Source organism: Hippoglossus hippoglossus, chromosome 17 (genome assembly GCF_009819705.1).
Source record: "Hippoglossus hippoglossus isolate fHipHip1 chromosome 17, fHipHip1.pri, whole genome shotgun sequence".
Lineage (NCBI taxonomy): Eukaryota > Metazoa > Chordata > Actinopteri > Pleuronectiformes > Pleuronectidae > Hippoglossus > Hippoglossus hippoglossus.
In genome coordinates this window covers 21,845,080-21,871,579 of record NC_047167.1, presented here as the reverse complement: position 1 = coordinate 21,871,579, position 26,500 = coordinate 21,845,080, and the positions used below count along the sequence as shown (strand labels likewise).

At 44.2% G+C, this 26,500-nt stretch overlaps 1 protein-coding gene and 1 long non-coding RNA gene across 3 annotated transcripts in view; one reads left to right on the top strand and one right to left on the bottom strand.

The window, feature by feature from the left end:
* The first annotated feature begins 1,310 nt into the window (after positions 1-1,310).
* LOC117777901 lies at positions 1,311-26,500 on the top strand. Its single transcript, XR_004616695.1, has 3 exons — positions 1,311-1,790; positions 10,650-10,656; positions 26,487-26,500. It is a non-coding gene; the product is annotated as an uncharacterized LOC117777901 (long non-coding RNA).
* LOC117777884 (contactin-associated protein-like 4) overlaps positions 3,498-26,500 on the bottom strand; it is a 73,617-nt gene continuing 50,614 nt past the window's right edge. The window contains exons 11-24 of one of the 2 annotated variants that reach the window (XM_034612953.1): positions 24,807-24,913; positions 23,571-23,690; positions 22,884-23,084; positions 20,620-20,782; positions 18,801-18,928; positions 18,021-18,191; positions 15,941-16,159; positions 11,102-11,341; positions 10,240-10,464; positions 8,853-8,986; positions 8,007-8,094; positions 5,570-5,785; positions 4,923-4,994; positions 3,498-4,210 (exon numbers count right to left, since the gene is read on the bottom strand). In XM_034612953.1, the coding sequence (XP_034468844.1) occupies positions 4,014-4,210; positions 4,923-4,994; positions 5,570-5,785; positions 8,007-8,094; positions 8,853-8,986; positions 10,240-10,464; positions 11,102-11,341; positions 15,941-16,159; positions 18,021-18,191; positions 18,801-18,928; positions 20,620-20,782; positions 22,884-23,084; positions 23,571-23,690; positions 24,807-24,913 (2,281 nt within the window). In that variant the 3' untranslated portion in view covers positions 3,498-4,013. Of the gene's footprint in view, positions 4,211-4,618; positions 4,814-4,875; positions 4,995-5,569; positions 5,786-8,006; positions 8,095-8,852; positions 8,987-10,239; positions 10,465-11,101; positions 11,342-15,940; positions 16,160-18,020; positions 18,192-18,800; positions 18,929-20,619; positions 20,783-22,883; positions 23,085-23,570; positions 23,691-24,806; positions 24,914-26,500 lie in introns of those variants that run through there. The other variant, XM_034612952.1, reaches the window with a different exon arrangement.

Sequence of the window (26,500 nt, the reverse complement as noted above, 5' to 3'; positions counted from 1 at the left end):
TATTCGTTTAGCATTTCGAAAATAAAGTGGAATGGTTGAAGATAAATAATAATAATGATAATTTGATTTATAACTTTATTTGTATAGCAGTTATCTAAACAAGGTCAAAAAGTACTTCACAAAATCCATGGCAAAAAATTAATGAACTCAAATTGAAGGTATTAAATTCAACTAAACTTTAAGAGCTAAAGGGAAATTAAATCAGAGGAAGAATTCTTTCGTGCTCAGAAAATAGTTGAACAGTTATCAACAAGTCCAAATGCTGAGAGCAAATCAAAATATCGAGATTAAAGTAAAAATGTTGGGAAAAGTTGAAATGTTGAGAGCAAAGTCAAATTAAATGAGGAGAAGGATTTTTTTTGTATTTTGTGAATAAAGTCTGAATAATATTCAAATGTCAAAATGTCTAAAACAAAGTAAAAACTGAGAGTTTTGTATTTTGTAAGAATGAAGTAAAACTAAATCAGGTTTTTATTTTTCTATTTAGGGAATAAAGTCAGAAGAAGAGGGAAGTCAACATGTGGAGAATTAAGCCCAAGTGTTGAAAGTAAAGTGGAACAAAATTAGAGGAAGATGTTGAGAATTGTTCAGAATAATATCAAGCAGGTTTAAGTTATTTTAAGTTATGTGAGCTTCCAATTCTTCCATCTTTCTGAGCTCCTGTGGTTTCTCACTGGTCATTAAACCGTTTATCCACTAAAAGAGAAATTCTTTGTTACTAAAACTGATTCTGAAGAACAATTTCTAGTAGAAGCCGTCACTTTAACGCTTTAAGACTGTGTGTGTCACAGCGTTCGGGATATTTTGGCTTCATTTCTTCAAGTCTGTGTCACGGCCCCACTGCAGGAGCTTTATTCCAGTTTTAGTTTGGTCTTAGTATCATTTTTTCAATCATTTCTTGCACATTGTTCTTAATGGAGCGAAGGAATCTTTTATCTTTAACTTTACAGATGAGGCTGAATCTTTCATCACATCCAAATTCTAGTTGATCCCTGAAATCCGGGCGTTTTCCTCGACGACACGTCAGACATCAGCTCCACATCAGGTCTGTGATTACAGCCCAGTAACAGAGATTTAACTGAATCGCACAGGGATCACCGATCCGACGCCGTTCGAATCCTCTCGTGACCTCGGGGCGTTTGAAAAGGCAGAAGGGACCAAGTGGCACTTTGCAGAGAATCACTGCAAACAGCGTCGGCTCCTGGATGATTCACCGCTCGTCACATTCCCCTCCCGTGTGGTGTGCGGGCTGTTAACAGCAGAGGTGTCAGCGGTGAAGGATGTGTATCCGCCCACGCCGCGGTTTGAAAGAGCAAATATAAAAGATGTAAATGTATGTAAATTGTTCTGGTAGTCGAGGGGGGGGGGGGGAAGTCTCCTTCATGTGTCAGCTTCATTTACCGTAAACAAAGAAGCTAAAGAGCTCAGAGCTTTTTTCATTTCTCCTCCTTCCACACACGCTCATGTTCTTTGGTTTTTGTTTAGAGACGGATCAGAGTTCTGACACGGAAACAGATTCACAAACTGAACTGGGGATTCGTCTGTGAAGTGGAAACAAAAAAACTCTGACGCGGAAAAACAGGGTCTTTAAGTACAAAAAAAAGATCATTTATTGTCTTACAGCATTTCGTTGATAGTCAAACAACCAGCGTATGAATCAAATCTGTATATTTTCTATATGGCAGCTCACTCACACACACGTCACTGCACCAACACAACGGTTACACACTTCAACTCTAAACCAGTGCATCGTCAGAGAGAAACGACGACACAGTCATATTCTCACTCCCGTAGGAACAAGGCTGATGTTGATCCAGGTTTTTCCTCCTGTCAGTAAATCCAAAATAAAACAACGTGTTAAATATCTGACGTCTCTAACTTGTCTGGAGCCTCAGTCGAAAGCACATTTAAGAAAATATTTAGAAGCTGAGCAGAAAAAAGAAAAAACTCAAATAGCAGGAATTATTATTATTATGGATTTGTTGGGGTCTATTTTAAACTGTGGTCGTGAGCGTCTACGTCATCGTTTCCAAACCTCTCAGTGTCTGTCCGTCCATCCAGACTCAAACGTGTTCAAACTAAAAGCAGCGTTTCCAAACTTCTCTGTTTTAGCGGCTCTTAAAGTGCGGAGCAGTGTGGACGCCAGAAAGATCTGTAGCAGAGTTAATTCATCTTCAAACAGAAACGTAGTCGTGTGGATGCAGCCACATTCTCAGCAGTTTTATATTTATCTGTGTTCTTAGCAGCTGAGCTCAGTCTGAAAGTGGAGTTCCTCTCCGCAGCTCCGCCTGCTGCAGGACGGACGACGCTTCAGAGAATCAAGTCTCCGGATGTGGCAAAGTCAAACAACTGTTTGTGAGATGAACAAAAAAAACAACAACAACAAATGGATGAATAATGCACTTTAAAGTTTTTAGCAACTTTTCTCATTAAAATCCCATCAGTGCTTCGGGGTCTGGCAGAGAGACGATGGTGTACATTTGTTTAACAGCTGCTGTCGATCCTCTTTCTGCTTCTCAGCTTCCCTCCATCAGCAGCTCCTCTTTACACGCGAGCTGAATTCACACACGCAGGCGTTTGCTTCCTTTCCAGTGCTAATATCACGACGTGTTTTTCATTACACGTCTGCCTGACGCCTCCTGGATTATCTCAGCGCCTCGTTCTGATCAGCTCGCTGCTTCTCCATCGAGTCTCAGTCCACCTGTCAGAGCAGAAGCAGATTAGCGTTTGAAACACACGTCTGTGCAGTGAACGAGGTGACAGACAGGCCCAGTGTTACAGAGCCCGTGCTGCCGTCAGTGTTAAAAGCTTTGCTGTGCAGAGAGCTGGGAGAGGAGGCTTCCAGCAGGCGGCCGGCAGCAGGGAGGAGAGGGAGGAATCACAGTCGAGTGAACAGCCCGTTTTTTAAAAAAGCCTCCACACAACAGGAAACTGAAAAAGTTAAATGCTCATAGATGTATTTTTGTCCCTTGCTTTTCTTGTGCTTTCATGTTCCGACGGAGAGAATTCACCAGAGAGAGGAGAAAGAGCGGCAGCGAGAGGAAGGAGAAAAGAGGTAGAAATGGAAATGAAGTGGAAAAATCAATCCCTGCTGTATAAAAGTCTCCAAGTCTCTCAACCAGCAGCAGACGGCAGCGTGCCGCTCGTCAAACGGCACAAACGCACAATGAGTAAGACTGTGTCGACTTTGAAGACGCCATTTGTTAACACCACAATTCAGTGGTAGCAAAAATGTTGCTGGAAAAAAAATCGCTTGTGAGGGAAATGTGTAATTCAGAAGATCTCGATATATCATGGACGTACGACGGCTGCAGGGACAATACTTGCAAAATGGAAATTGCAAAAAAGTGTACGAGCACACGAAGAAATATTCGAAGCGTCTACAGAGTAATTGCACAGAGCAAACCAGCAAACAGCAGCTCGGACTGAAGAATTCTTTCCAATTAACGGTCAAACGTTTCCACTTCCAATTAAATAAACATCCGTTCATCGTCCTCGTAGAAAAGTGCATCAGCCAAATGAAATAAAGTTGTGTTTGAATGTTGTAAAAAGAGACAGGAGCTAAAACCATGTGTGTTTTTCGACAGAGGCTGAAAAGAGGAGCAGCAGCGATGGGACAGTCTGAGGACAGTGTTTTCAGAAAATGAGGAGAATGTTTAATTTAAATGATAAACCAGAATATGAACATTGACATGTCTCCTTTAAAACGTTCCAACACGACACTGATGTTAGCTAAAGATTTGTTGTGGACACGATGCCGACATTTACATTTTGTTTTAAATATTTACAGTCTCCGAAACCAGGAAATCAAACTCCTCAGAAGTCCGGCAGTGTCGCCTGTTTGGATCCGTATGTACACAATATACAGGGAACTGTTTGAATTGTTCTGTTTTTTTGCTGCACGTGTTTTTGCGTCTCCCAGTGAAGTCTCCCAGTGAAGTCTCCCAGTGGCTCCGAGTTCAGTGGGAGGTTCTGAGGCGTCTGCACCTCCAGTTCACCGGGGTCGTCTCCGGCTAAATGAAATACTCCTTTCGGTTTTCACTGCAGACGTTCTGGGAGTCCGTCTGGCTGTTGAAGGGAAAATCGGGGCTGTCCTCCCGCTTGACTCCCTTCACCTCCTGATTCCGATACGTCTCTTTCCTGCGGTAGAGGAATCTGCCCGTTATCGCCAGGACGGCCACGACCACGAAGATCACCACCGCTATCACACCTGCAAGAGGCAGAGCACAGTTACTCTGGGAACACTCTCGATCTGAGACACGTTCTTGTTATTCAGCCAAGACGAACTCAACAAACATCCATCACACACACGAATCAGCACATGTGACATTTAGACGTCTGCTCGCTCTGCAGAATCCTGAGCCCTGTGGTTTTTCCTGACTGACACACTGACTCTGCAAAGTGAATCTACCACAGAGGACTTTGGTCACAGAGCTTTGTGATGTGTGTCCGTCCCCCCCCCCCCCGTCCCCCCACCCCGTCCCCCGTCAGCTCCTTGGCCCTGAGGTCCGGACGTCTCCTCGTAATCTCATTCAACACAGCGAACAGGATTTCACACGTTTGGACTCTGTGCTGCACTTTTCGTTATAAAAAAATTTAAAAAACGGTTTAATCTAATTGGAATTCCAGAATATGGCAGAAATTTAATTTCGCACTATATTACTTTCTTTTGATAAGGAAAAGTTTCTCCATCAGCGAGAGGTTTAATTAGCTCAGCTTTGTGAGTCTGAGACACAAAGTCACAGAGATTCAATGGAGAGTTTTTAAAAGACGTCCTTCCATCTTCACCTTTACACTGAAGGAGCCATTCAATCTATAACTCTGAATCAATCTGACCTCTGCTGCTTTTCACAGGTTATCTCTCATTAATGGAACAAATCTGTCACTAACAGACACAAGAAGACGGTGAAACTGCTCAGTACCTCCGATCAGAGCCGAGTCGGTCCTGATGGCATTGACCAGAGGTTGACCTGAACCCACTGAACCAGACTGGTCTACAGCAGAGACAGGAGAAAAGGCAGAAGAGAAGAAAAGAAGGGGGACATAGAAGATTAAAATTGCGAAATGGAGACAAGATAAAACAGAGTAAATAAAGGGCTCGGAGAAGACGAATCAATGAGAGGAGAGAACAAACAGCAGGAGAGAGAAATGCTCAGACACAGAATCGTCATTCAGAGAGTTCAGGGACAACAGCAGCAACAGAGACACGAAGCTGGATGAAAACAGGTCTACAGGGACGAAATGTGACAGGAAATTCAAACCCTCGATGCTGGAAATTAATTATCTCATCCAGCACGTTGTCGGGCACGTCCTCTACAAGGTGGACATACGTAATGAGCCCACACACACACAGAGAGAGAGGAGAGAACAAGATATGACATATGGCTCATGTTCTTATTCTGAATATTTCAATATGTTTGGTTTCCCTTCCTGGTTCCTGGTAGGGCTTACATCCCGCCTCCTCCACGTTAGTAGATCAGAACGATGTAAATGTTTCACAAAATCAAGAACCCAAAACTCTCCTCTCCTCTAAAAGTTAATCAACGACGTCGTCCCGGTTTCCTCTTACCTGACAGGTGGTGTTTGTTCTCTGCTGCGTAGGGATTGGCCGAAGCCGGGGAGCCGCAGCTGGACCGGAGTAGAGGTCCGCTGATGGAGACGGGGCTGGTGTCCGGGTGGAGCAGAGCGGCTTTCAGAGGACTGATGGAGTTGAAGCTGAGCACTGAGAGACAGCCGGAGAAACCCAGAGACGCCAACCTGGACCCGTCCGGATCCAGCTCAGAGTCTGAGGAGGAGGAGGAGGAGCAAAATAAATCAATAAAATACAGTTTTGTACAGCATCACAACCATTTCATCTAAATTCCAGACCTTCTCTCGTGTTACATCTGCCACAGTTAAACAGTTTGAGTATCTCACCTGTAAACAACTTTATTTATGTGGTGAAAACTAAAGGAGGCAAATGACGAATAGAATATTTGTAGGAAATGTGAAGAAATCCCCTGAAGCTGTTCGTACACACGGGACAAACCCAACATGTGCCTCCAGTCTCTGGCTGTTCCTGGAGGCATAAAAATGAAGCTTGATTTATCGGCCCTGTAGCTTAAACATTTATTTAGAGGCTGCGCTCAACCGGTGGGACGATTTGTCCAAATCATGTCAAACACTGACAGGTTCATTGACTCCGCTGCACATTATCCTGCAGAGGACGACAATAGAGGCAGCACATTGATTCTGATGATCTCACACACACACAGACACACACACACACACGCACACACACCCTCATTACAGTAGACACACCGTCAGTCCATCACTCCAGCAGACAGATGTGCAGCCTCGCTCTCTATCTGTTCATTTCGTTGACTTGAACCCCTCCATCGTTCACCTCCGCTCCTCCACAGCAGAGTAAACAGCAGCTGTGAGAGCCGAGGGTAACCGGCCACATCCCTGTTTGTTCAGACGACCAGGGGGGGGGGGGGGGGGGACTGTGACTTTCACCAGGACGTGTTCCTGCTTGACGAGCAGCAGGAAACATGACGGCAGCCTGTACTCTCAGCTCCTACCCTCCTCACTCCATCAGCCCTCTCCCTGTTCCATTAGTCCGGCTGATGGATGATCGGTTTGTCAGGAAACGACAGAAAATCCACTTTCCTGCTGCTTCTTGTTCTGAACCTGATCCGACTCTGTCGCTTCTGGTTTGACGGAGGAGACGAGCGGCCGCACGCCGACATGACGGGGTTCAAAAACACTGGGCCTCACTCACTGAGACTTTACATCCAATAACAGACAAAAGGTATCGAGATAATTAGTATTAATTACGCCATAAAATGAGTTGTGTGCAGCCATGACTAAGATATTGTCTAACAATAAGATTTGTTATGAACTAATAACCAATAACCAAGATTTTTTAATTAAGCTGACAATAACAATTATGTTCTAAAACAACTTTTATGCAAATGAATTAAATTAAATTGAAGTAATTAACATTTTTCCGCACTATCTTCGTAGACAGAAGAAAACTAATAGATACAGATTTAAATTAATTCGTGGAACCGAATTGAACTCTAACGAAAAACTGAAATGAATAAATAAATGTTTGAAAAACGTAATTTAGAACGACACATGACAAGATGGACAATTACATTGATCGCCCCCTGGTGGCTGGCTGCAGTATAGATCAGAAACCCTCCATGTTAGTGGATGGGACATGGGTATTTCTTATCAGTGTTTTATTCCAGCGGGACCTCAATCCACCGCTCAGCAAGATGTCAGTGATATTTATGCCGTAGCTTCATTTCTGTGCAGCAGGAGGAAGCAGGAGACTCGTCTGGTGACAGCTGCTTCACTGACTCGTGTTTCACAGACAGTTGGTTTCCTGTTAAACTGATGCTGTGACTCTCTCTCTTATCAGAAAGCTGCCGCGGCCGCCTCGCAGCCCCTCGTGTTATTAACAGCTTATACCTCAGTCCGTCTCCGATGGATCCGCTCGGAGGGAACATGAATAAGTCATGACAGAGACAATTACTGTCCCTGTCCGACTGTGATACAGGTCCCTGTCCAGGACTCAGAAACAGCAGCTCCATGACGATGTGCTGTAACGCTCTTCTCTCTACTCCAGGAACATCCTCCCGGTTTAACTCTAACTGATGCTAAACATATTCATACTCGACCTGAGGCTTTTCAAAGCTGCCAAACATATTTTCTTTTTTTTCAATCTCTTGGTTATGATAGAAAGCGAAAAAGGTGCAAAACACGATGTTCACAACAACTCATCAATTATGCATCAAGTCCGTCTCGTTTTGTTCTGAACCTGAAAGCAGCGACATCAGAAACACAACATCCACACTGGGGAGGGAGGAAATAAGCATTTCTCAAAAAATCTGATTTAATCTCTATTTTGTATTATTTGTTTGTGGTTTTCACTCACGATGAATTACAGTCACTACAAAAAGGCAGATAAGGATAATGAGGATAATGTCCTGTCACCGTTCAGCCTCGTCACTGACCTTGTACTCTGCCCAACACCAGAGACTTGATGGCATTGAAGTCTCCGTCAGACGTCAGGTTGAATTCCTCTCTGGCGTTCTGGTTAATCTGAAAAGAAGAGAATCATTTCCTGCCTTGAGTTCCACCAAAATTAGTTTTCCAATACCAAAGCCCGAAGTTAAAAAATCTCTTAAACTTTGCTGACTCTTTGGGGACCGGAAACAAATCCAGTTTCATGTAAATCTCTTATAAATGTTTGGTGAGATATCTTTGTCCAGAGTAAACGTTCACCTCATGTCTTCACAATATTCTGCTGAAGATAAAAAGGATTCAAACGAAGAGAAGAAGGATAAGATGAGCTGCAGCTCATATTTCAGCTCGGCACAGTGAACCAGGACGAGGGCACCTTGTTATTTATCTCACCACGTTGATAAGTATATGGACATTCAGGCTGCTGGGGCCTGGTTGGGTGACGTTCACCTCATGCATCACCTGAGGCTGTTGTTAACAAGATAAGAGTTTCAGTAGATCCAGGTCTGATTAGGAGGCTTCATGTTTCATGTGGAGATGCATGAATGTGTAGTTTGTCCAGCTGCTGCTGCAGGAGGAGCTGAGAGTAAAGTGCTGACAGAGCTTTAATATCACAATACTGTACCACAGTCAATAGATGGAAGTGGCTGTGTGTGCATCTCTATGTGTGTCCTTGACTTTACCCTTGAGAAAAGTGACTTATCTATAAAACATGGGGGCGTGCGTGTGTGTGTGTGTGTGTGTGTGTGTGTGTGTGTGTGTGTGTGTGTGTGTGTGTGTGTGTGTGTGTGTGTGTGTGTGTGTGTGTGTGTGTGTGTGTGTGTGTGTGTTGTTACCTGCACGGACACAGAGTCGCTCAGTCTCCTGACAGTAACTGTGTGTAATTGTCCGTTGGCCAAACTCTTCACTCTGCTCCTCAAAATGTCTGCTTCTCTGCTGCTGTCCAGCTTGTACCTCACCTCCAGCTCATCTGCACACGCACACACACACACACACACACACACACACACACACACACACACACACACACACACACACACACACACACACACACAGTACGTGTCAGACCTCACCAATATGAAAACATTACATTCAGAGCTGCATTTGCAAGCAACCGATGCAGGTCAGCTGTCTAGAAAGTTCTCCGCCTTCCATCCCAACACCAGCTGGTATCTTTCCAGCCCCGTGCGACCCTCACAGTGTCAGAGTGGACTGATATGAAATATGAAAGCTGGTGATTACAACTCTATTTTTCTACAGTGGTACAAAGAGTGCGAGCGACCTGCCGACTCCTGCTGCCGCTCTGGCAACACGTCTGTTCCTGAACGAGGTGATGGGTAAAAATTTGGTTTTGGAGGCTGAACAGGTAAAAGTGCAGTTGAAGGTAAAAAAAACAAGATAAATTGGACACTTCAGTTTAACACCATTTACCTGACAACTCCAGCGTCAACAGGAAACCTTAATGCACTGCTGTCCATCAGCTGTGAGTCATTAACAGCAAAGAAATCCATTTACAGCTAATCTAGCAGCAAAGTGCCTGTTTTATTAGACTCCTGGAGGCAGAAAATGTGATTTTTAAATTCAAAGTGCCTCCTTCTCTTAAAAGCCAAACTCACTCACAACATCACCATCCGAGTCCAAAGTTTATAAAACACATCAGCGCGTTTTCTGCTGTTTTATTCTGCAGCACACTGACCTGTCGCCCATTAAAAGCTGCAGAGAACCTTCCCTCCCTCAGCATCACCCATCAGCTCCCACTGATAAAACCACTGAACACTTTCTGTCCTTTCCCAGCCAGTCCACCCAGCTGGACAGATTAAAAGCCAGTAGAGGCTGACGGGTTGAATCCAGAGAAGAAGAAAGATCGGACAGATCCTGATGGATCTGGGAAAGCTGCGGAGCGAAGGATGAGGAGGAGGAAGGAAAAGGGGGAGGAAGATGTGAGGAGAGGAAAGTAATTGGAAAACGTTGGGGGAGGAAAAAGAGGTGTGGCGAAAAAGTAAAGACGGAGAGACTCGTAATTTGAGGTTTGAAACCTGAAGATGAAAAGGAGGGAGCGACCGAACACAAGGACGAAAGGATGAGAGGAAAATTGTGAAGCAGGAGGAGAAAAGGAGGAGGAGGAGGGATGAGCAGGAATAAGGCAAGAATCAATCCACTCCCCCTCAGGTCTGAACATCAACCACACAAACAAGTCCTTCAAACTAAGAGCCTCCTCCTCACCGTGCTTGTTGATGAGCAGGGCCAGGTACTCTCTGTAGTACGAGGACACGTAGAGCAGCAGAGCCGGACTCTGATTGGTCCTGAAGCTCAGCGAGACGTTCTCTCCTCTCAGCGTCATGTCGGAGTAGATGGAGGACGGCAGGGCGCTGCTGTTCCTCAGCAGCTCGTACGGCTCCTTGAAGGTGTAGCTGACGGACGTGGTGGACTCGAAGGTGGCCGACACCTCTGCAGGAAGGATGTGGAGGATTATTGCAGATCAACAGATGTGAAAGTCACAACATCTGTATTCGTTTAAGGGACAAAGATCTCGAGGGGCCTCATCACAACTTGTCACTTTTGTCCATCTAGTGTAAAGGAAGACGACCATTTAAGACCAGAGATGAGATTCTTTATTTCAATTAATTTCTAAGGGAAGTTGTAGCATCTTTAAACTTTTTTGTCACAGCTCTTGTCAACGGATTGATTCATTAGCAAGAAAACAAAAAAGGTGTAACCCCAGAAACTAGACCTGAGAGCTGCTGCGTTCTGTCTCTAACTGTCCAACAGGAAACTGACTTTCTAAAACATTGAACCCGGTGAGAGAAAGTCTCTGTGACTCACTGTGAAACCAGCATGACATTTAGGACAAGTAGATAAAGTAGTGACAGAGACTGAACCCAGTCAAGTTATTAAGTTCATCATCGATGTAATGATGTATAATTACAGAGCTACGTCGAAACAAATAACTAAAATAGAATCTAACACGTTAAACAGACAAAGTTTGTGTGAGCGATAAATGCAGTTGAATTTCTGAAATAATATAAATCGTTGAAGCTGCTGTTTCTCAGGTTTCCCCTCCAGGAGATCTTTAGTGTTTGTGTACCTGAGTGGCAGAAGACTCCGGTGAACGCCGACAGGCCACAGTCGCAGTGGAAGCCGGTGGCTCTCTCCACGCAGCGGCCCTGGTTCTGGCAGAGCGAGCCGTAGCTGCTGCAGTGGCCCGGGCAGCCGGGTCGAACCCCGGGTGTGATCCTCGCCCTCTCCTCCAGGTCCAGGGTGACGCCGTTCAGCTGCAGGGAGCGGATACAGCCCCGGAAGCCCTTCTGCCTGGACGCTGTTCCTCCTGACCACATCGGAGACACGACACAACTATGAACACAAGCTGCAAGTCTAAGTCAGCGACATCATTTTTATACATTTAGATTTAAAATGTGTTTTAAAAAGGGTTCACGTTCAGCTCATGAACAAACAGTTACTCTGGGCCTCATGGACGTCTGAACCAGATTTTGTTCCAGGTCATTGAGAAGCTGTTGAGATATTTCAGTAGAAGTTGGGGCAACGGGAAAAGTCCCCAGACATTCATCCTCACGGGACCATGAACATTTCTTACCAAACTCCACAGCGATTCATAAGAGGACATTTCACACAAAACTAAGACGGTGGCACCGGAGGTAAAGTCAGGGGGATCTCCACAGGGATCCAGAGACATCCTCTGGGAACCACGACACACTCCTTCTCTCTTTGTGTCCTGATACGTCTCTCTGGTTTCCTCCTCCTCTTGTCATGTGCAGCAGATCCACGTCCCCTCTGCTTCTCCACCAGCTTTAAACTGTCAACTCTCCTCTCTCGAAATCAAACGAGGAAAAAAACAGCTGCGCTGACAACAAGCTTTTTTCACAGAGAAGGTGAAAAACAGTTTCGGGGGCACAACTTTCATCAGCTGTCGTTCTGCTTGTCTAACAGGATGCGCTGCACGCTTCGATGTGTCGGCTCACGCTGCGCTCGGCGTGGTATAATGGTCACCGTTTGTTCGCTGGGATTCAACATGACACCCTCTTATTTCCGCAGTGATCACAGACTGAAGCTCATTGTGCTCAGAGCAGCGTTTGGCTGACAGCTGCCTATTGTACAGCAGCAGCTTTTCACACCAATAAATCACTGAGCTCCGTTCAGGCCTCTTCTCTCCGGTCGGATTTGACTCATTAACTATTGAAACAACTAAGCAACAGTGGAGATATAACTCGTCTTCAACATTTCCTCTGACAATAAAGAGTCATCTTCATCCTATAAGTCTCCTGATCATCATCGTTCAGCATTAAGATAGAATCTCACCTGCGCTCTGATCAAATGACCTTTTCTCGTTATAGCACAGCTTGCACTTTTTATGTAAATGCCTTTTATGTAAATCAGCATCGTAATCACAGCGAGTCAAACCCAGTAGTTACACCCTCACTCTGCATAGTGTAAATAAACCTCATGAATAACAAATACGGCATCGAAAAGCATCCAAACGCTCTCATTACCTCTCGTGCACCAGCTGATTTATTCAGAAACGAGAATTGTCGAAGAGATTCCCTGAAAGTGAAGTAGAGAAGAGGCCAAAAACATGTTTCATGAGGCCGACGTGACCTTTGACAACCAAAATCTAATCCGGGAGTCTGAATAAACCTTTGTGCCATATTTGAAAGGATTCATCTCGAGGTGTTTGTGTGGTCACAGCGACCTTGACCTTTGACCTCAGTCCACAGTCCACAGTCCACAAAAAGTTCCAAACACATCTCAAAATGTCCTTCAAAAACACTATACTACATAAACACTACAAATATTACTATCATTATTATTTAGTTATTATTATTATATTATTAGTATATAGACTTTATGGCCTAATGCACCAAGTTTAAATAAATATCATCTTAAAGAAAAACATCACAGCTTATTAAAGAACATATTTAATGTTCAGCTTCAGTTGCTGAACTGTTTTGTTTCTTTGTGAATAAATAAAACATTTAAATATGAAGAATTATGACGGTGAAATCAAATTATTATTTTTAAAATATGTAACTGTGGCACAGCAAACATTAGATTAGAGGCTCAAGCTGCAGAATTGACTGATCAGGATTCTTTATATCACAGAAACCATCCGACATCATCACTGCTGCACATCCGGGGACACGTGAAGCAAACAAGAGACAATCTTGAAAATCCTTGTACAAGCAAGTGCTTTAGTCCCAGAGACAGAAGAATAAAGTGTCCGAGCCGACGGTGACGCAGCACAAACACACAAAGGATTAAACATCCAAACAAAACAAGGCAAAACAAAAGGTGATAAACCTTCACAAAAGAAGTCGTTTCTGCTTCATCGCACGGAAAAACTGCAGCGTGTGGAGTTTTCTCAGCATCTCCACTACAAACAACAACAGGAATCGGAGAATGAACAATGCTGTGGATTATAAATCTGTAAGGCAAGGCTAATTAATCTAAACAATGGGGTTCAGTTCCTTGTAAAGCAAGGCAGGATTATCACTCGCACACAAAGACGCTGTAGATTTACGGAGTCTGACTTTAACACAGACCAACACAGCATCCTATGATTCTAACGGAGCAGAAGTCCTTACAAATCAAGACTAATAAACACAATGCATGTGTTGAGGGAGGGTTTATGAATTTAAACAAGCCGAGAGCCGTTAATCCAAATAAATCAATATTTAGTTTCACATACAGCAGATCTACAGGAAGCGTTGTCTGCTCATGAATTAATGATACGTGAATAATCCTGCAACAACAACACGAAACGGCCCAAACAACGAAATGAAAACATTTGCTTAAGCACTGTTTTACAAGTGAAAATACGAAGCCTGTGAAAAACGGTGCAATTACTTTTTCTGTGGTTCTGGAACGACAGCGGCCGTGAGTCTCGTCTTGGTTTTAAAACCGCAGATTTATAATAATAATAAGAAACTTTATTCATGTAGCACCTTTAAAAACACGGTTACAAGGTGCTTTACAAGGTAAAAATGAAAAACTCAGAGCAAACAATAGGAAAGAGTTAAAAAAAACGAGAGGATGCAGGTAAAAGAGAAATTGAATTAGAAACTGGGGGGAAAAGGAGTTTGAAAGATTATTTTTCTCCCAGTTAGGGATGAATGAAAGTGATCATCAGCATCTTTGGAGACTTCCAGACTGGCTGAGCCCCAATTCAAACCACTTAATAGAACAAACAAATCAAAAAACATTCTGGAATAAACTTAATTTTATGTAACTAGCTCTCTTATTGTTGCTTCCTACTTTTAGTGATTACTTCCTGCAACTACAGGTTCCTGTTTTTTCCCCAGCGCAGGTTCATTTAAATATTCATTGGAGCCCTTATTTGCAATTAAATTACAAATTGGTTTATTCAAGCAAAACCAGGGTCGTCGGCGCTTCTTAATTATCCCCGTGTTCGTGGCAGGTTCAGCTGACGCCCGGTGGATTCATCCAGGGCTCAGCGTCTCACTCGCAGACACAGAGAAGTGAGGGATGCATCCTGGGGATCGAACCTGTGAAGCTCAGTGCTGCCGAAGTCACAGAACCAGTCCATATACATAATACACAGTATAAATCCATTAGTACACTGTGCTTATTATTCAGAGGTAAATATAAGGCTGATGGTCACGACCTGCTGGCTACTTACAGCGGATTATGGGATAAACACATTCATCCAATCAATATTCCCCTCGGCTTCCCTGCCCGCCGCCTTCGTCCAATCTCATCACTGTTGTGTTGTTTTCCCTGCGCACTGTGTTTACTGATATGAAGTGACACACAAACTATTTACAGGACCATAAAACCTGATCATAACTGATGGAGTTTCATTACTTGTTCCTCGCTGCAGATTCACACACAGACTCTGAGGTTAGAGACGGAGAATCACGTGTAGACGAAGGAGCAGCTCTGATGACGTCACTGTTGATATGTGTGACTGCTAATGAATCACTTACAGGTTCATCTACAGATCATCTGTAGACACTATATATATATAAAACCACTGCTCCCTGCTGCATGTTTATTCATCCAATGCAATCACAAATCATCCACTCAGCACTTTCACATCCAGCCGCGTCGAGCCTTCAGCAGCTTGAGAATATTTCTCTTCTTCCGAGCGGGATTGTAAGAAGAGGTCAGACCTCCCAGCGTCGAGGGACTTGGATCAGACGACCGGGAGTTTATGCTGAAGGCTCGACGAGCAGACTCAGCGGCTTTTATATCCAATACCGCTGAGGAGACGAGAGGATTCAGCCAAAAGGAGATTTAGAGGAAAAATAAATAATATTTTGAGCCCTTTTCTTCTGAGGATTTAATCAGAAACAGAATCACTGAGGATCACGTCACGTAGCAGCTGCTCCTCAGCTCTCTAGTGTAGTTTATCTGTGTCAAGTTCATCACTGTTATAAGGGAAGTGTTTCAATATTCTAATAATAACCAGATTAAAACATACTGAACTCTTGTATGTATAATCTTTTTGTCTTATCTTTTATTATGTGTTTCTGCATCCACAGCCACGCAGATCACATGTGAAGTAATTCTCAACAGCTAATAACAAATTCATCAGATCACGAGTATTTCCAGTCTTTTCTCTGGTTTCTGTCTGGGAGGTCAAACAGAAACATGAATAACTCTGTGGCTCGGAGGGAGACACAGATTTCTAAATGAGCTCCTGCGCAGATGAACCGCTCGACGGCCGAGGAAGAACCGACAGCTCTGAACAGATCAGTGGAGATACTGTGATACTGTGAACTGAAGTGGGAGGAGAAACTAGATGTTACGAAATGAGAGGGGAAAGTTCTGGAACCAAGCTGCTGTATCTGTGTCTGCTGAAGAAGTGTGTGTGTGTGTGTGTGTGTGTGTGTGTGAGATGCTCTGCAGAGCTCTGCTGCTAACGAGGCCTCCTGTGTCTCCTCCTCACCGATGAACAGCTGGCTGTTGAGCTGCAGGTGGAAGTGTCCGTCAGCCGGAGCCTCCTGCGTGGCGGCGGGGAGCTCGTCCAGCCGCAGCGTCGCCTCCTTGATGTTCCGCTCGGCCCGGACCCGGTGCCACCTGCTGTCGTTCAGCGACACGTTGGACTGCACGTGGACGTCCAGCGGCCCGTTGCCGACATCGAAGGAGAAAACCACCTGGGTGGAGGCTGACGAGACAAGATGGAGGAGTCAGAGAGGGATGAAGAACGAGGACAAGATGGAGTTTTAACTGAAACAAGAAGAAATGTTTGGTTCTGTGAAGTCATGCAGAGACTCAGACTGGAGTGTAAGCAGATATGAGACATATTAGACCATCAACATCTCAGTAACTCGCAGTTTTACGTCCTAAATTCACGGCTTGGTGCCAGTGACTTTGTTCCCCCCCCCCATCAAAAGCACAGAAAGATCAAAAATCTGAAAATCTGCTGTATTTGTTGATTATGGCCGGATACAGTTGAAGACAGAAAACTGAGGGTGGACAGGATGGAACTAAAATCTTACATAGTCGTAATACTAAGTTTCAACAATGAATATTTGAAGAAAATCAATTAAGGAAGTGTTTATGGAAGCAGCTGGGAGCGCTTTAGGTTAATAATACAAACCAAGATAGGGTACGGTGAGCAATTAGGCCCAGTGATCAACATAACTGCTCACGATGGTGCACTCCACACAGTATGGATCATCATATCGCCGAGGCCTGGTGGGACGTGGAGGAGCTGAACAGTCGTACCAACACTTTCAGAATCTCTCTCTCTCCTTTCAAAGCGGTTCTGCTGCGCTCATACACTCCCTCTCATGTTCTTTTCAAACGGAGAGAGGATCTCGGAGAGTTTGAGTGTCTCTGAAACAAATCCTCTCTTTTTCCTGTTTCTGGAAGCAGACGATGCGTTTCTCTGGGAGCAGAGAGCGAGATGAAACCAACCTCAAGGCTTCCGACACTAACTTCGTTGGGAAATTGTTCTCGGGACCGGCTGCGGCGTTACAAGAGCGATCTGAGGCGGCTGCCAGCAGAGCAGCAGTATTCAAAGCTGGAACAACCGCGCTGACAGTGATTTCCCCGAGGACGGAGGCTGTTGCTGCTGCAGTGTCCCCGAGTTAGATTCTGTGTGTGTCTGTCCCTTCAAATCCCATCTATAAGCAAATGCACAGTGAAGCACAAAAATAGCAAATGGAATTTGATGAAACAGACTCATTGAGCTTCAGAAAAACAACAGATTTCACCAGCAGATTCACGACTTTCTACACACGTCTGCTTCTAAATGCGCAGCTCATTGTTCACTGCATCAAAGTCCGAACCATGAACACAGTCGAGGAGCAGCCTGGGGGATATTTATTCCATCTTTTAAATGACACCACAGCACAGAGGGATGTGCATGTAAAACTAAACGCAAACACCTACGCAGACACAATGCTGCGGTGCCAATAAAGTAGAATAATACCCTCTGGGTTACTGATGTCTTATTGTAAATGACACACACAGCAGGGAGAGGGAGGGGGGGTGGGCTAAGAGTTTATGGCTCATAATGTTGATAGAAGTTTCCTTCTCTTCGTTCTGTCAGGTTACAGTCAGACATGGTGTCAGTGAGGAGCTGGTGGAACTGGACATAATAAAAAACTTGCTGAGAGAAGCATCATCATCGTTGTATTAATCATCGTGACAGAGAGAAGCTGTTTAGTTTCCATAATGAATGAAAGAGCTGAAATGGCCGTGGATATGAAAAACAACCCCCCCCCCCCCCTGTATGTTTTTTGACTGAGATATTACACTTGGGTGTAATGTCTCGGTGTCAGGTGCAGATCTGTGCAGTTAAACTTTATGTGACACTCAAAGCAGAGACTGGAAGGTCAAGACAAGTTAGTTCAAACCAAACCAAAATAAACCATCTTCTCCCTGCAGGGCAGATTGATACAGATCAAGTCTGAAACCTCCGGGTTTTACACAGATCCAGATTAAGACTTTCACTTCCAGGTTTCACTGACTCATCGCTCTAATCCAGATCAAATCTCCACCCTCCAGCGTCTACTTACACCTCAGCTCGATGCGGATGAAGTCTTTGATGCCCAGGTTTTCCAGGAACACCCCCGAGGAGGCCGTGGTTTTGAACAGGAAGGAGATGTCCGCGCTCAGCTCGCCGTGGAAGGTGGGGAAGTGGAGGTACGACGTCTCCTTGTCGAAAAACGCCGCGTTCCAGAAGTTCTCTGAAAGACACAGTGGAGACCTTAGAATGTGAATCACGTAGGAAACAAATGAGCCGACGTGTTGAGCTAATAAGCGCACACGAGGGTTTGATTTCTGTTACAGGCTCTTGTTTGATTAATCATGACAAACATTTATCTATCCATCTACTTGGGTGGAAACAAATGGCTGTAATTACAATTAAATGAAATAAGGAAAAGCAGCATGCAAATTAGATTTTACTCTGTAACGCATTTAATGAGAGGCAAGTATTACAGTGTGAAATTTTAAAAAGGAAAAGTGCATTAGAAACCGTTCTGCTGACGATAATAAGCCTGGAGATGTGGAGGTGTGGAGATACGCTCCCCAGAAGCATCCGCTCATCACGTAATTGGCAGGTGGAATAAGAAATTCAAAACATAATCCTTCATTTCCACATCAACAGACCTGAGAGAATTTATTTATCAGAAATAACTAAGTTATTATTCACTTGCTGCTGAGTGTGAATCGACTTTTTGTCAGTTTGAGCCTTTGTTGACAAAACAGGGGAAGAAAAGCCGGTGACAGTATTTTCCATAACGTAAAGGTTCCTCTTTATTAAGTGTAACCATGGCAACCAGAGCTGGACTTACTGTCTCCATGACAACGGAGCGGTCCCACCCTGTAGGCCGCCTCGGACCCCGGCCTCTGGATGTCACCCAGCACCAGAGACCTGACGGGGAGGCTCTCCTTATGGGTGATCAGGCCCGAGTCTTCAGCCCTGAGGAGGAGGAAGGAAGGAGAACAACAAGGGATGTTATAAGGAGGAAAAGAATAAAAGCAAACAAAGACAGAGAAAGTAAAAGACAGAAAAAAAGTAAAGAAAGTGGGAGCAACAGGGAAAGGAGATGGCAGAGAGGAAAAGAAATATAGTCGAAGGAGGTGATGAAGAGGTTGAAGATGAAAGAATAGAGATACAACAATAGGTTTAGATTAAGGAGGAGGAGGAGGAGAATTAGGAAGTAGTGAAGAAATATAATGAGGAAGAATAGAGGAGAAAGGTGGTGGGAAAGGGAGATGAGATGATGATTAAGAAAAAGAAGAGTAAGAAGCAGAAAGTGGGAAGAGAGAAATAAGGAAAAGGAGGCGAAAGAACAGAAGGTAGAGAGATCATGAACGACAATAGAGGAGGGATAAGAAAGAGAGGAGGAGAATGAAAGAGAAGTGAAGAGAAGACAAGATGAAGGAGGGAACAATGTGAGAAAGGAGAAGGAGAAGGAGAAGGAGAAGGGAGCGGTAAGAAGACAGAAGAGGATGCATAGGCAGAGGAGGAAGAAGCAGAAGGTGAGGAAGAGGAGGAGGGGGAGGAGAAGGAATACGAGGACATGTGGGAGTGAAGGATGGAGAGGTAAGAAAAAGTACAGAGGAGCAAGAGTAAAGAAGGAGACATATTAAACAAGGAAATATAGTAAAAGATGAAATGAAAGAGGAGAACGTATAAAAGAAGTGACAGAGGCAGGAGGAGAAGGGGATAACTCAGTTTTAGTATAAACAACTTTTTATGGGTTTGACAACCGACATAAATTCTTATAATTAGGTGAATCTGTCACTGTTACATTCCTCCACAGGTGAATGTGTAAAGAATGTTCCTCCTCATTTTATTAGTTGATGCATCTTAATATGAAAAGAGGAGCTGCACCTCTCTCTCTCTCTCCCTCTGCCACTCACTGTCTCCTTCATATTTATGTGCGTGAGGAGATTTATTTGACATATTTAATCTACGGCTCCACAGACAGAACAGCCCTGAGTCAGGAGCTGCTTTACGGTTTGGATAGTTGAGACTTTCAGACCAATCATAGGGAGTTGAGACAGCGACAAACAATAGAAATAGGAAATGAAAAGCTCCCGGGATTGTTTGCAGTCGATATATAGTGTTTGAACAAGGAGGAGGATTGTTTTTCTTGTAGTGTATAATATTACAGAGGCGTTATTTTCTCAATTCAAACAGAAAAACTACTTTTCTATGCATTTTATTCAACAATGTTCGACTCTCAGGTGAGAAAAACGTCATTAAACACATTTGCTTGTTTTCACCATTCAGCAGCGATCGTCTTCTGTTTATTTCTCCTCTGTTGCTGCTGCAGCTCATTATTGTATTCATCTGTTGCTCTTTTGCATTTTAATACAAAGCACACACCGAGTTTAACCGTAATAGCCTCTGCATTACAGTTTCATTTGTTCTCTGTGAATTCGCTGCAGCTAAATACAAACAAACAAAAAGTAGGAAACCGAGGAGGAAAGAGGACGCACCTCTGCTGACGCTGCATCGTTCTTCAAATCAAACAAACCCTCCACCCACTGGTTAACAACACAACCACCGACTACAGCCACGTAAATTATTAAGCACGGTGACTGTGCTGGGAGGGAAATCAGTTTTTAATCTGTAATCCGGTCTTTATTAAAGGGCCGTACCACTCCAGGCGGTCGGCGTCACAGTTGCAGTAGTGTTGGGGGTCCACGCAGTCGCCCTGCAGGCCGCAGGCGCACTGCTGGCTGCCTGGCTGAGCTCCGCCCCAGTACGCCTGGTGGCGACCGGAGCCGGGACCGCCGAGCCACCAGCTGAACGGAGATCCCTCTGAAACACACACACAAGCAAAGATTCACTTCTCTGTACAAGTTTGACCTCTGATCATGTTTATGGCGGCTGCCGACTAGAGGGGAATCCAGGGCAATGTGGGGCCTTATTAGGTTTTTCAGGGCAAAACCAGCGGAAGATGCCGTCGTCCACCTCCATGTTTGATTTTAATCCAAAGTCATGTTTGATAACGGAAGTTCTGTGAGCTCCCCTTTCGGGAAACGCCTTTCAGAAACTGTTTGTTAAACGTGTGTGGTTCTGCATCTCGACTGGATCGTCTAGTGTGTTCGTTCTCGTGAGTAAAAGATTAGAAACTGTTTGCATCTGTCATTATGTCTGCGGTTGATTTTAAAACCATCTAGAATGCAGAAGACATGACTGAAGCTTATTCTAACACTCAGTTTGTCTCCAAGGAGCTCCTCCATATATATATTGTCATGTAGTGTGTTCTGTCACGAGGCGTCTGATTATTATAGTTGAGCCTAAAAACCAGAAACATGAGAGGGTCAAAAAGTCTGTTCAATCAAAGTGACCTAAACCACATTTCTGGATTATTAAATCTCTTATTCCTGCAGGAGAAATATCTTTTAACTCAAAGATTTTAGCCTGATAATAGAAGACGGGGTAACTGCTGCATCTTTGTTACTTTGAGGTTGTGGGAACACAACTGCTCGCTTAACTGGGAAACAAATATATGAGGTTGTTAAAAAAAGAAAAGCGGAGCAACAAAAAGTTATGATGGATGCAGATCATCTTTTTAATGGTCCACTCTTTCGTGAGACCACAGAGCCACAGCCGCTTGCATCGGCTCATAATCGACTTGGATGCTCACAGTACATAAAGTTGTAAAAGTTGTGTCTCTGTGGTAAAACTTTATGCTGTGGCCCCGAGGGGAACTGGGGCGGCAAGACAATATCTGAGTGCTGCAGAAAGTCCCCTCACCCTCCCAGGATGAATCCAGGCTCCCACCCCGAACGCTGAATATATTATTTTGGTTGGAGGGGGCGATGATAGTGTGTGTGTGTGTGTGTGTGTGTGTGTGTGTGTGTGTGTGTGTGTGTGGGTGTGTGTGTGTGTGTGTGTGTGTGTGTGTGGAGGAAAGGTGATTGGAAAGGTCTCTGTTGACTCAGCGCTTCTTTATTTTCTCACGGCGCAGCAGAGAGTTTATAATGGAAATTCTGTTTCTCTACCCGTTCTACCTTTCCTGACACTTTCACCACTTTCATCCATCATTCTGTGACCCCCCCCCCCCCCTCACATGTATCTCTCATATACGCGAGTTAGAAACTTGTGCGTACGCTACATTCACTGATAACCAGGAAAATTCAATGTGACTTGCGGATCAAAATGATTTCCACTCTTTTTCCTCAACACCCGTGATTCGATAGACGCTCGATACAAGCACATGACTAAAGGAAGAAAACACTGATTTAACTCAACAATCGTTCCAGAAAGAGAAGATTAAACAAAACCCGAACAATTGATTCAGCAAAATCATTCGTGAGAGTTTGAGGCGCCGAGCGCAGTGATTTGATTCTTTCTGACTGAGAAGAACCAAACTTTCATTAACTCTTATACTTCATCCAACAAGTCAATTAAGAACAAGCTCGTGTTTTATAGTATTTTCTTGTTTAAGGACACTCGAGGGGCTTTAAGGAACTGGGGGAGAAATGAAATGCTGCAGGGCTGTTTCTCTGAGATAAGATTATAAAGAGATTAAAAGATTAATAGGGTTTAGATTAGATTAGATTAAAAAGTGAGATCTGCTTTTGAAATGTGGTGTATAATTACAAACACGGACTCAAAAAATGAAAAAAAAAACCTTGACTCCATCAGAGGAGGATTTAAATTCATCAGCTTTTCAGGGTGTTTTTTTATTCCGTGCTTGTTTTTAACCGACACTGACAAAATGAATCAATAAAGAATAAAACAACTCATTCGCTGGTGTTTATCTCGTCTGGCAGAGAACGAGCTCGAGCTCAGATGTGAAGCCAAACATCGACCAACACATTTCACGTTGAAAAAAAGAGCTTAAAAGTTGCAGGTTAGAATCCCTGGCTGGGAAGATGAGGCCCGGGAAAGAGACAAACACGTCCCTCACCTGGGGTGTTCAGGAGGCGGGACTTCCTGCAGCGGTAGGCCAGCTCCTGTTCGCAGTGCTGTGATTGGCTGATGACGGCCGACAGCTGCTCCTCGCGTGACGAGTAGTCGAAGTGAACTAAATGCTGGTTCACGTCTGGAGAGGGTCGGACTCTGGTCAGCTCTGTGTTGTTGTGTTGGATCACCATCCACGTGTCGTCCTCTGGGGAATAAATAGACACGACTGATATGAATTATTAGTACATTTTATGAATATTGATCCTGTGTGTACGATGTAAATGACACAGTTTCCAGTTGAATCTGAACGTCGGGGCTCACAGACACTCGGGTGACGCCACAGGAGCAGAACGGAGAAAACAAATCACCACACACAGGATGAAAGGAGAAGATCAGCAGAAAGAGAACGAGGACGTGTGTCATCATAATTCACATTTATATGATTATTCAAGTGACATGAAGAATTGAGACAGAGAAGGACGTGGGAAGACGGAGCCACTGAGGTGGAGGAGAACAGAAAGAAGAAAAAAAAACGGTGGGTGGAAGATAAGGTGGATCAGAGCGTCATCATTTACAATTATGTAAATGTTCATCGTACGGAACGTTGAGTGATGATGGGAGGATGAAGGAGAGAGAGAGAGAGAGAGAGAGAGAGAGAGAGAGAGAGAGAGAGAGAGAGAGAGAGAGTCACCTGTCATGTTGCAGTAGACCAGCTGTGGTCTGATTGGTCCGCTGCCGTCCACGTCGATGTAGAAATGTCCCGACGTGTTGCCGTTGTGTTTGTACGCCTCGCACGACTGCTCGTACACGGCTGTGAGGAAAAGAACGAGACGCGTCACGTCGACATCGACACATCGAGGGGATGATCGCACTGTGGAGGATTATGGGAGTTTGTGTATGTGTCACAACTGAATCACAACCAGAGAGGAAATCATCAGGTTTTACTTTTACAGCAGTGTCACACAAAGATCAGTCCAGCTGAGGGAGGACAGCAAAGACTGATGGGAATACAAATACTCAGTAAACCTTGATCTGCCCCTCCTCTTCCTCGCTCTCTAACATGAACCGTTAATAAAAAATGGACGACATCGCAGCTTTCCCCAAATGTGAGCGTCTTGATTGCCCCCTGGTGGCTGACTGATGAGTCATAAACCTGCCTCCTCCATGATAAAGTGAATTCATAGCTGCTGTGTCAGCCAGTTCGCTGTAAATGTTTTTCGTTCGCCCATGTTCGCTAGGGTTTGCACGCCCCCCCCCCGTCAGCGTGCAGCCCAAAGTCTGTGACCACGCTGACTGTATTTGTCAGTTTTAGGTAAAATATATCCTCCAGCTGGAATAAAGGGTTAGGGTTAGTTATGTGGGATCAGGTACGTGTGTGGAACCTTCATATTATTATGAATGGAACCATGGGCATGTACGTGTGACCGGAACAAGTACACAACTCTCAGCGGACACACAACGTTGAAACCATGGTCAACTCCTTAGTGGATGTGACATGGACCAAATCTAAAGAGTCTCAGTAGACGATTCATTATTTGATGATATAAACACAGGCTGAGACGTCATGATTGACAGCTGAGACTGACTCCTGATTGGTCGAGGAAAACTCTGGTAGTGGGAGGAAGTGAAGTGAAGTGAAGTGAAGTTTTTATTTACAGTCTATGCTCTTGACAAATCTTCCTCTTCCTCCTCCTCCTCCTCCTCCTTCTCCTCCAGTCACACACACACACACCGGTGCTTCCTCTGCAGTCACATAAGTCAAATCCATATCTAAAGGTTCCCACTCTCCACCTGTTTATCTCCTCCTCTCCTCAGCCAAAGGCCTTTCATTCACCACATGGCCTCAGTGTGGTTAGAGCAATAAAAATGAGACCAGAGCAGAGGTGTTTATGTTCCGTGGTCATGTGGCGCCGTCGGTCTGACTCACAGCTGTGGCAGGTCGCTCCGCTGTAGCCGCTGTCCGAGCAGTTGCAGTGGAAGATGGTCCAGGACTGACTGCAGCGGCCGCCATGTTCACAACGACTGGGAGAACACCTGAGAGAGAGAGAGAGAAGGGGGGGGGGGGGGGGGGGGGGGGAGAGAGACGGAGAGAGAGAGAGAGAGAGAGAGAGAGAGAGAGAGAGAGAGAGAGAGAGAGAGAGAGAGGGAGAGAGAGAGAGAGAGAGAGAGAGAGAGAGAGAGAGAGAGAGAGAGTCATGAAAGTTGGAAATGGTGAAATTCTCATAAAACTTGAGTGTTTAGTGGCTTTTTAAAATTTGATTGAAGCATTTATTGGTCTTTGCCATGACACTAGAATATGAGAAAGAAAAGTGGCTGATAAGGAAAAACAATATTGGAGAGTCACTGTTTCTGCTGTTGATCCGTTTACAAAGAATCCCAAAGTTAATTATGGCGTTCATCTATTTGCCGTTGCCACGGTAACACGGGGGAAACCTTTCACCTTTTAAACTCTCACGACCCTTCAAAGGGAGACAAACTGCTTCATTAAACTAAACAGCCTCTTACGAAACGCAGCTTTAATTTTCACCCACACTTTCATCTCGTCTCGTCTGGATTATTGTAATTTTCCGTGTTCAGGTCTCGGCCAAAAGGCCGTCTCCCGTCCTCAGCTTGTTAAAAGGCACTCCACTGCCAGACTTGTTGGACATTTTACGAGACAGAATTACATCACTCACATCCTGGACGTCCTTGACGCTGCATTGACCGGCTACCTGTCGGATTTTAAACTTTCACTAATTACTTTTAAATCCCTACATGGACTTGCTCTGACTTTCATCATAGGTTCACTTGAACCCTACGATCCTCACCGCTCTTCCCACAGGCTGCCACACACACACACACGCACACACACACACACACACACACACACACACACACACACACACACACACACACACACACACACACACACACACACACACACACACACACACACACACAGTGGACGTTGTGTTTTCAACCAGCGTGAATGATGCTTGATCTAAAGGCAACATAAATGATCCTTAATGCAGAAACGACTTAAAGGACGGCTTTCAATGTTGGATCCTTTCTTTTCAAGTTTCAAGATAGATTTTGTTTTACATTTTTTCATTTGTCCAGTGAATAATTAATGAATCTTCATGAAAGAAAAAATGGTTTGACTTTTAATCAACAGGGGAGATTATGATTTCATGTTTGTTGGCTGAGCTAAAAGGCTCGACTGAATTTCAAGGGGACTGTCGGTTGCCAGTTATCTGCATTTTTGCTGTTTTTATCTTGTGTATTACTTCAAAGCTTTGTGTAGCTTTGTTATGCATTCATATTTTTGTAATATTGTTAATTTGATCATGTGAAAAACCTAGGACTAAATATACTGCTAAATACAAGATATATGAATAAATAACGTTGTGGTCGGTTGATGGTTTGAGGAAAAAATACATTTTTTCTGCCTTTCAAATGAAAGATGACATCTTAAGAATACCTCTCTCCCATCCACACAGAGATGAAAAGAATAATTTCATTACTTCACAGATTTCTCTCTTTAGATTTTTCTTTCATTTCACATAAAAGGGGAAGTTTTTCTTCTGAACAGAGAGGATCCTCTCTTCTGCCAGACTGTTTGAAGAAGTTCTTTAAATGAAC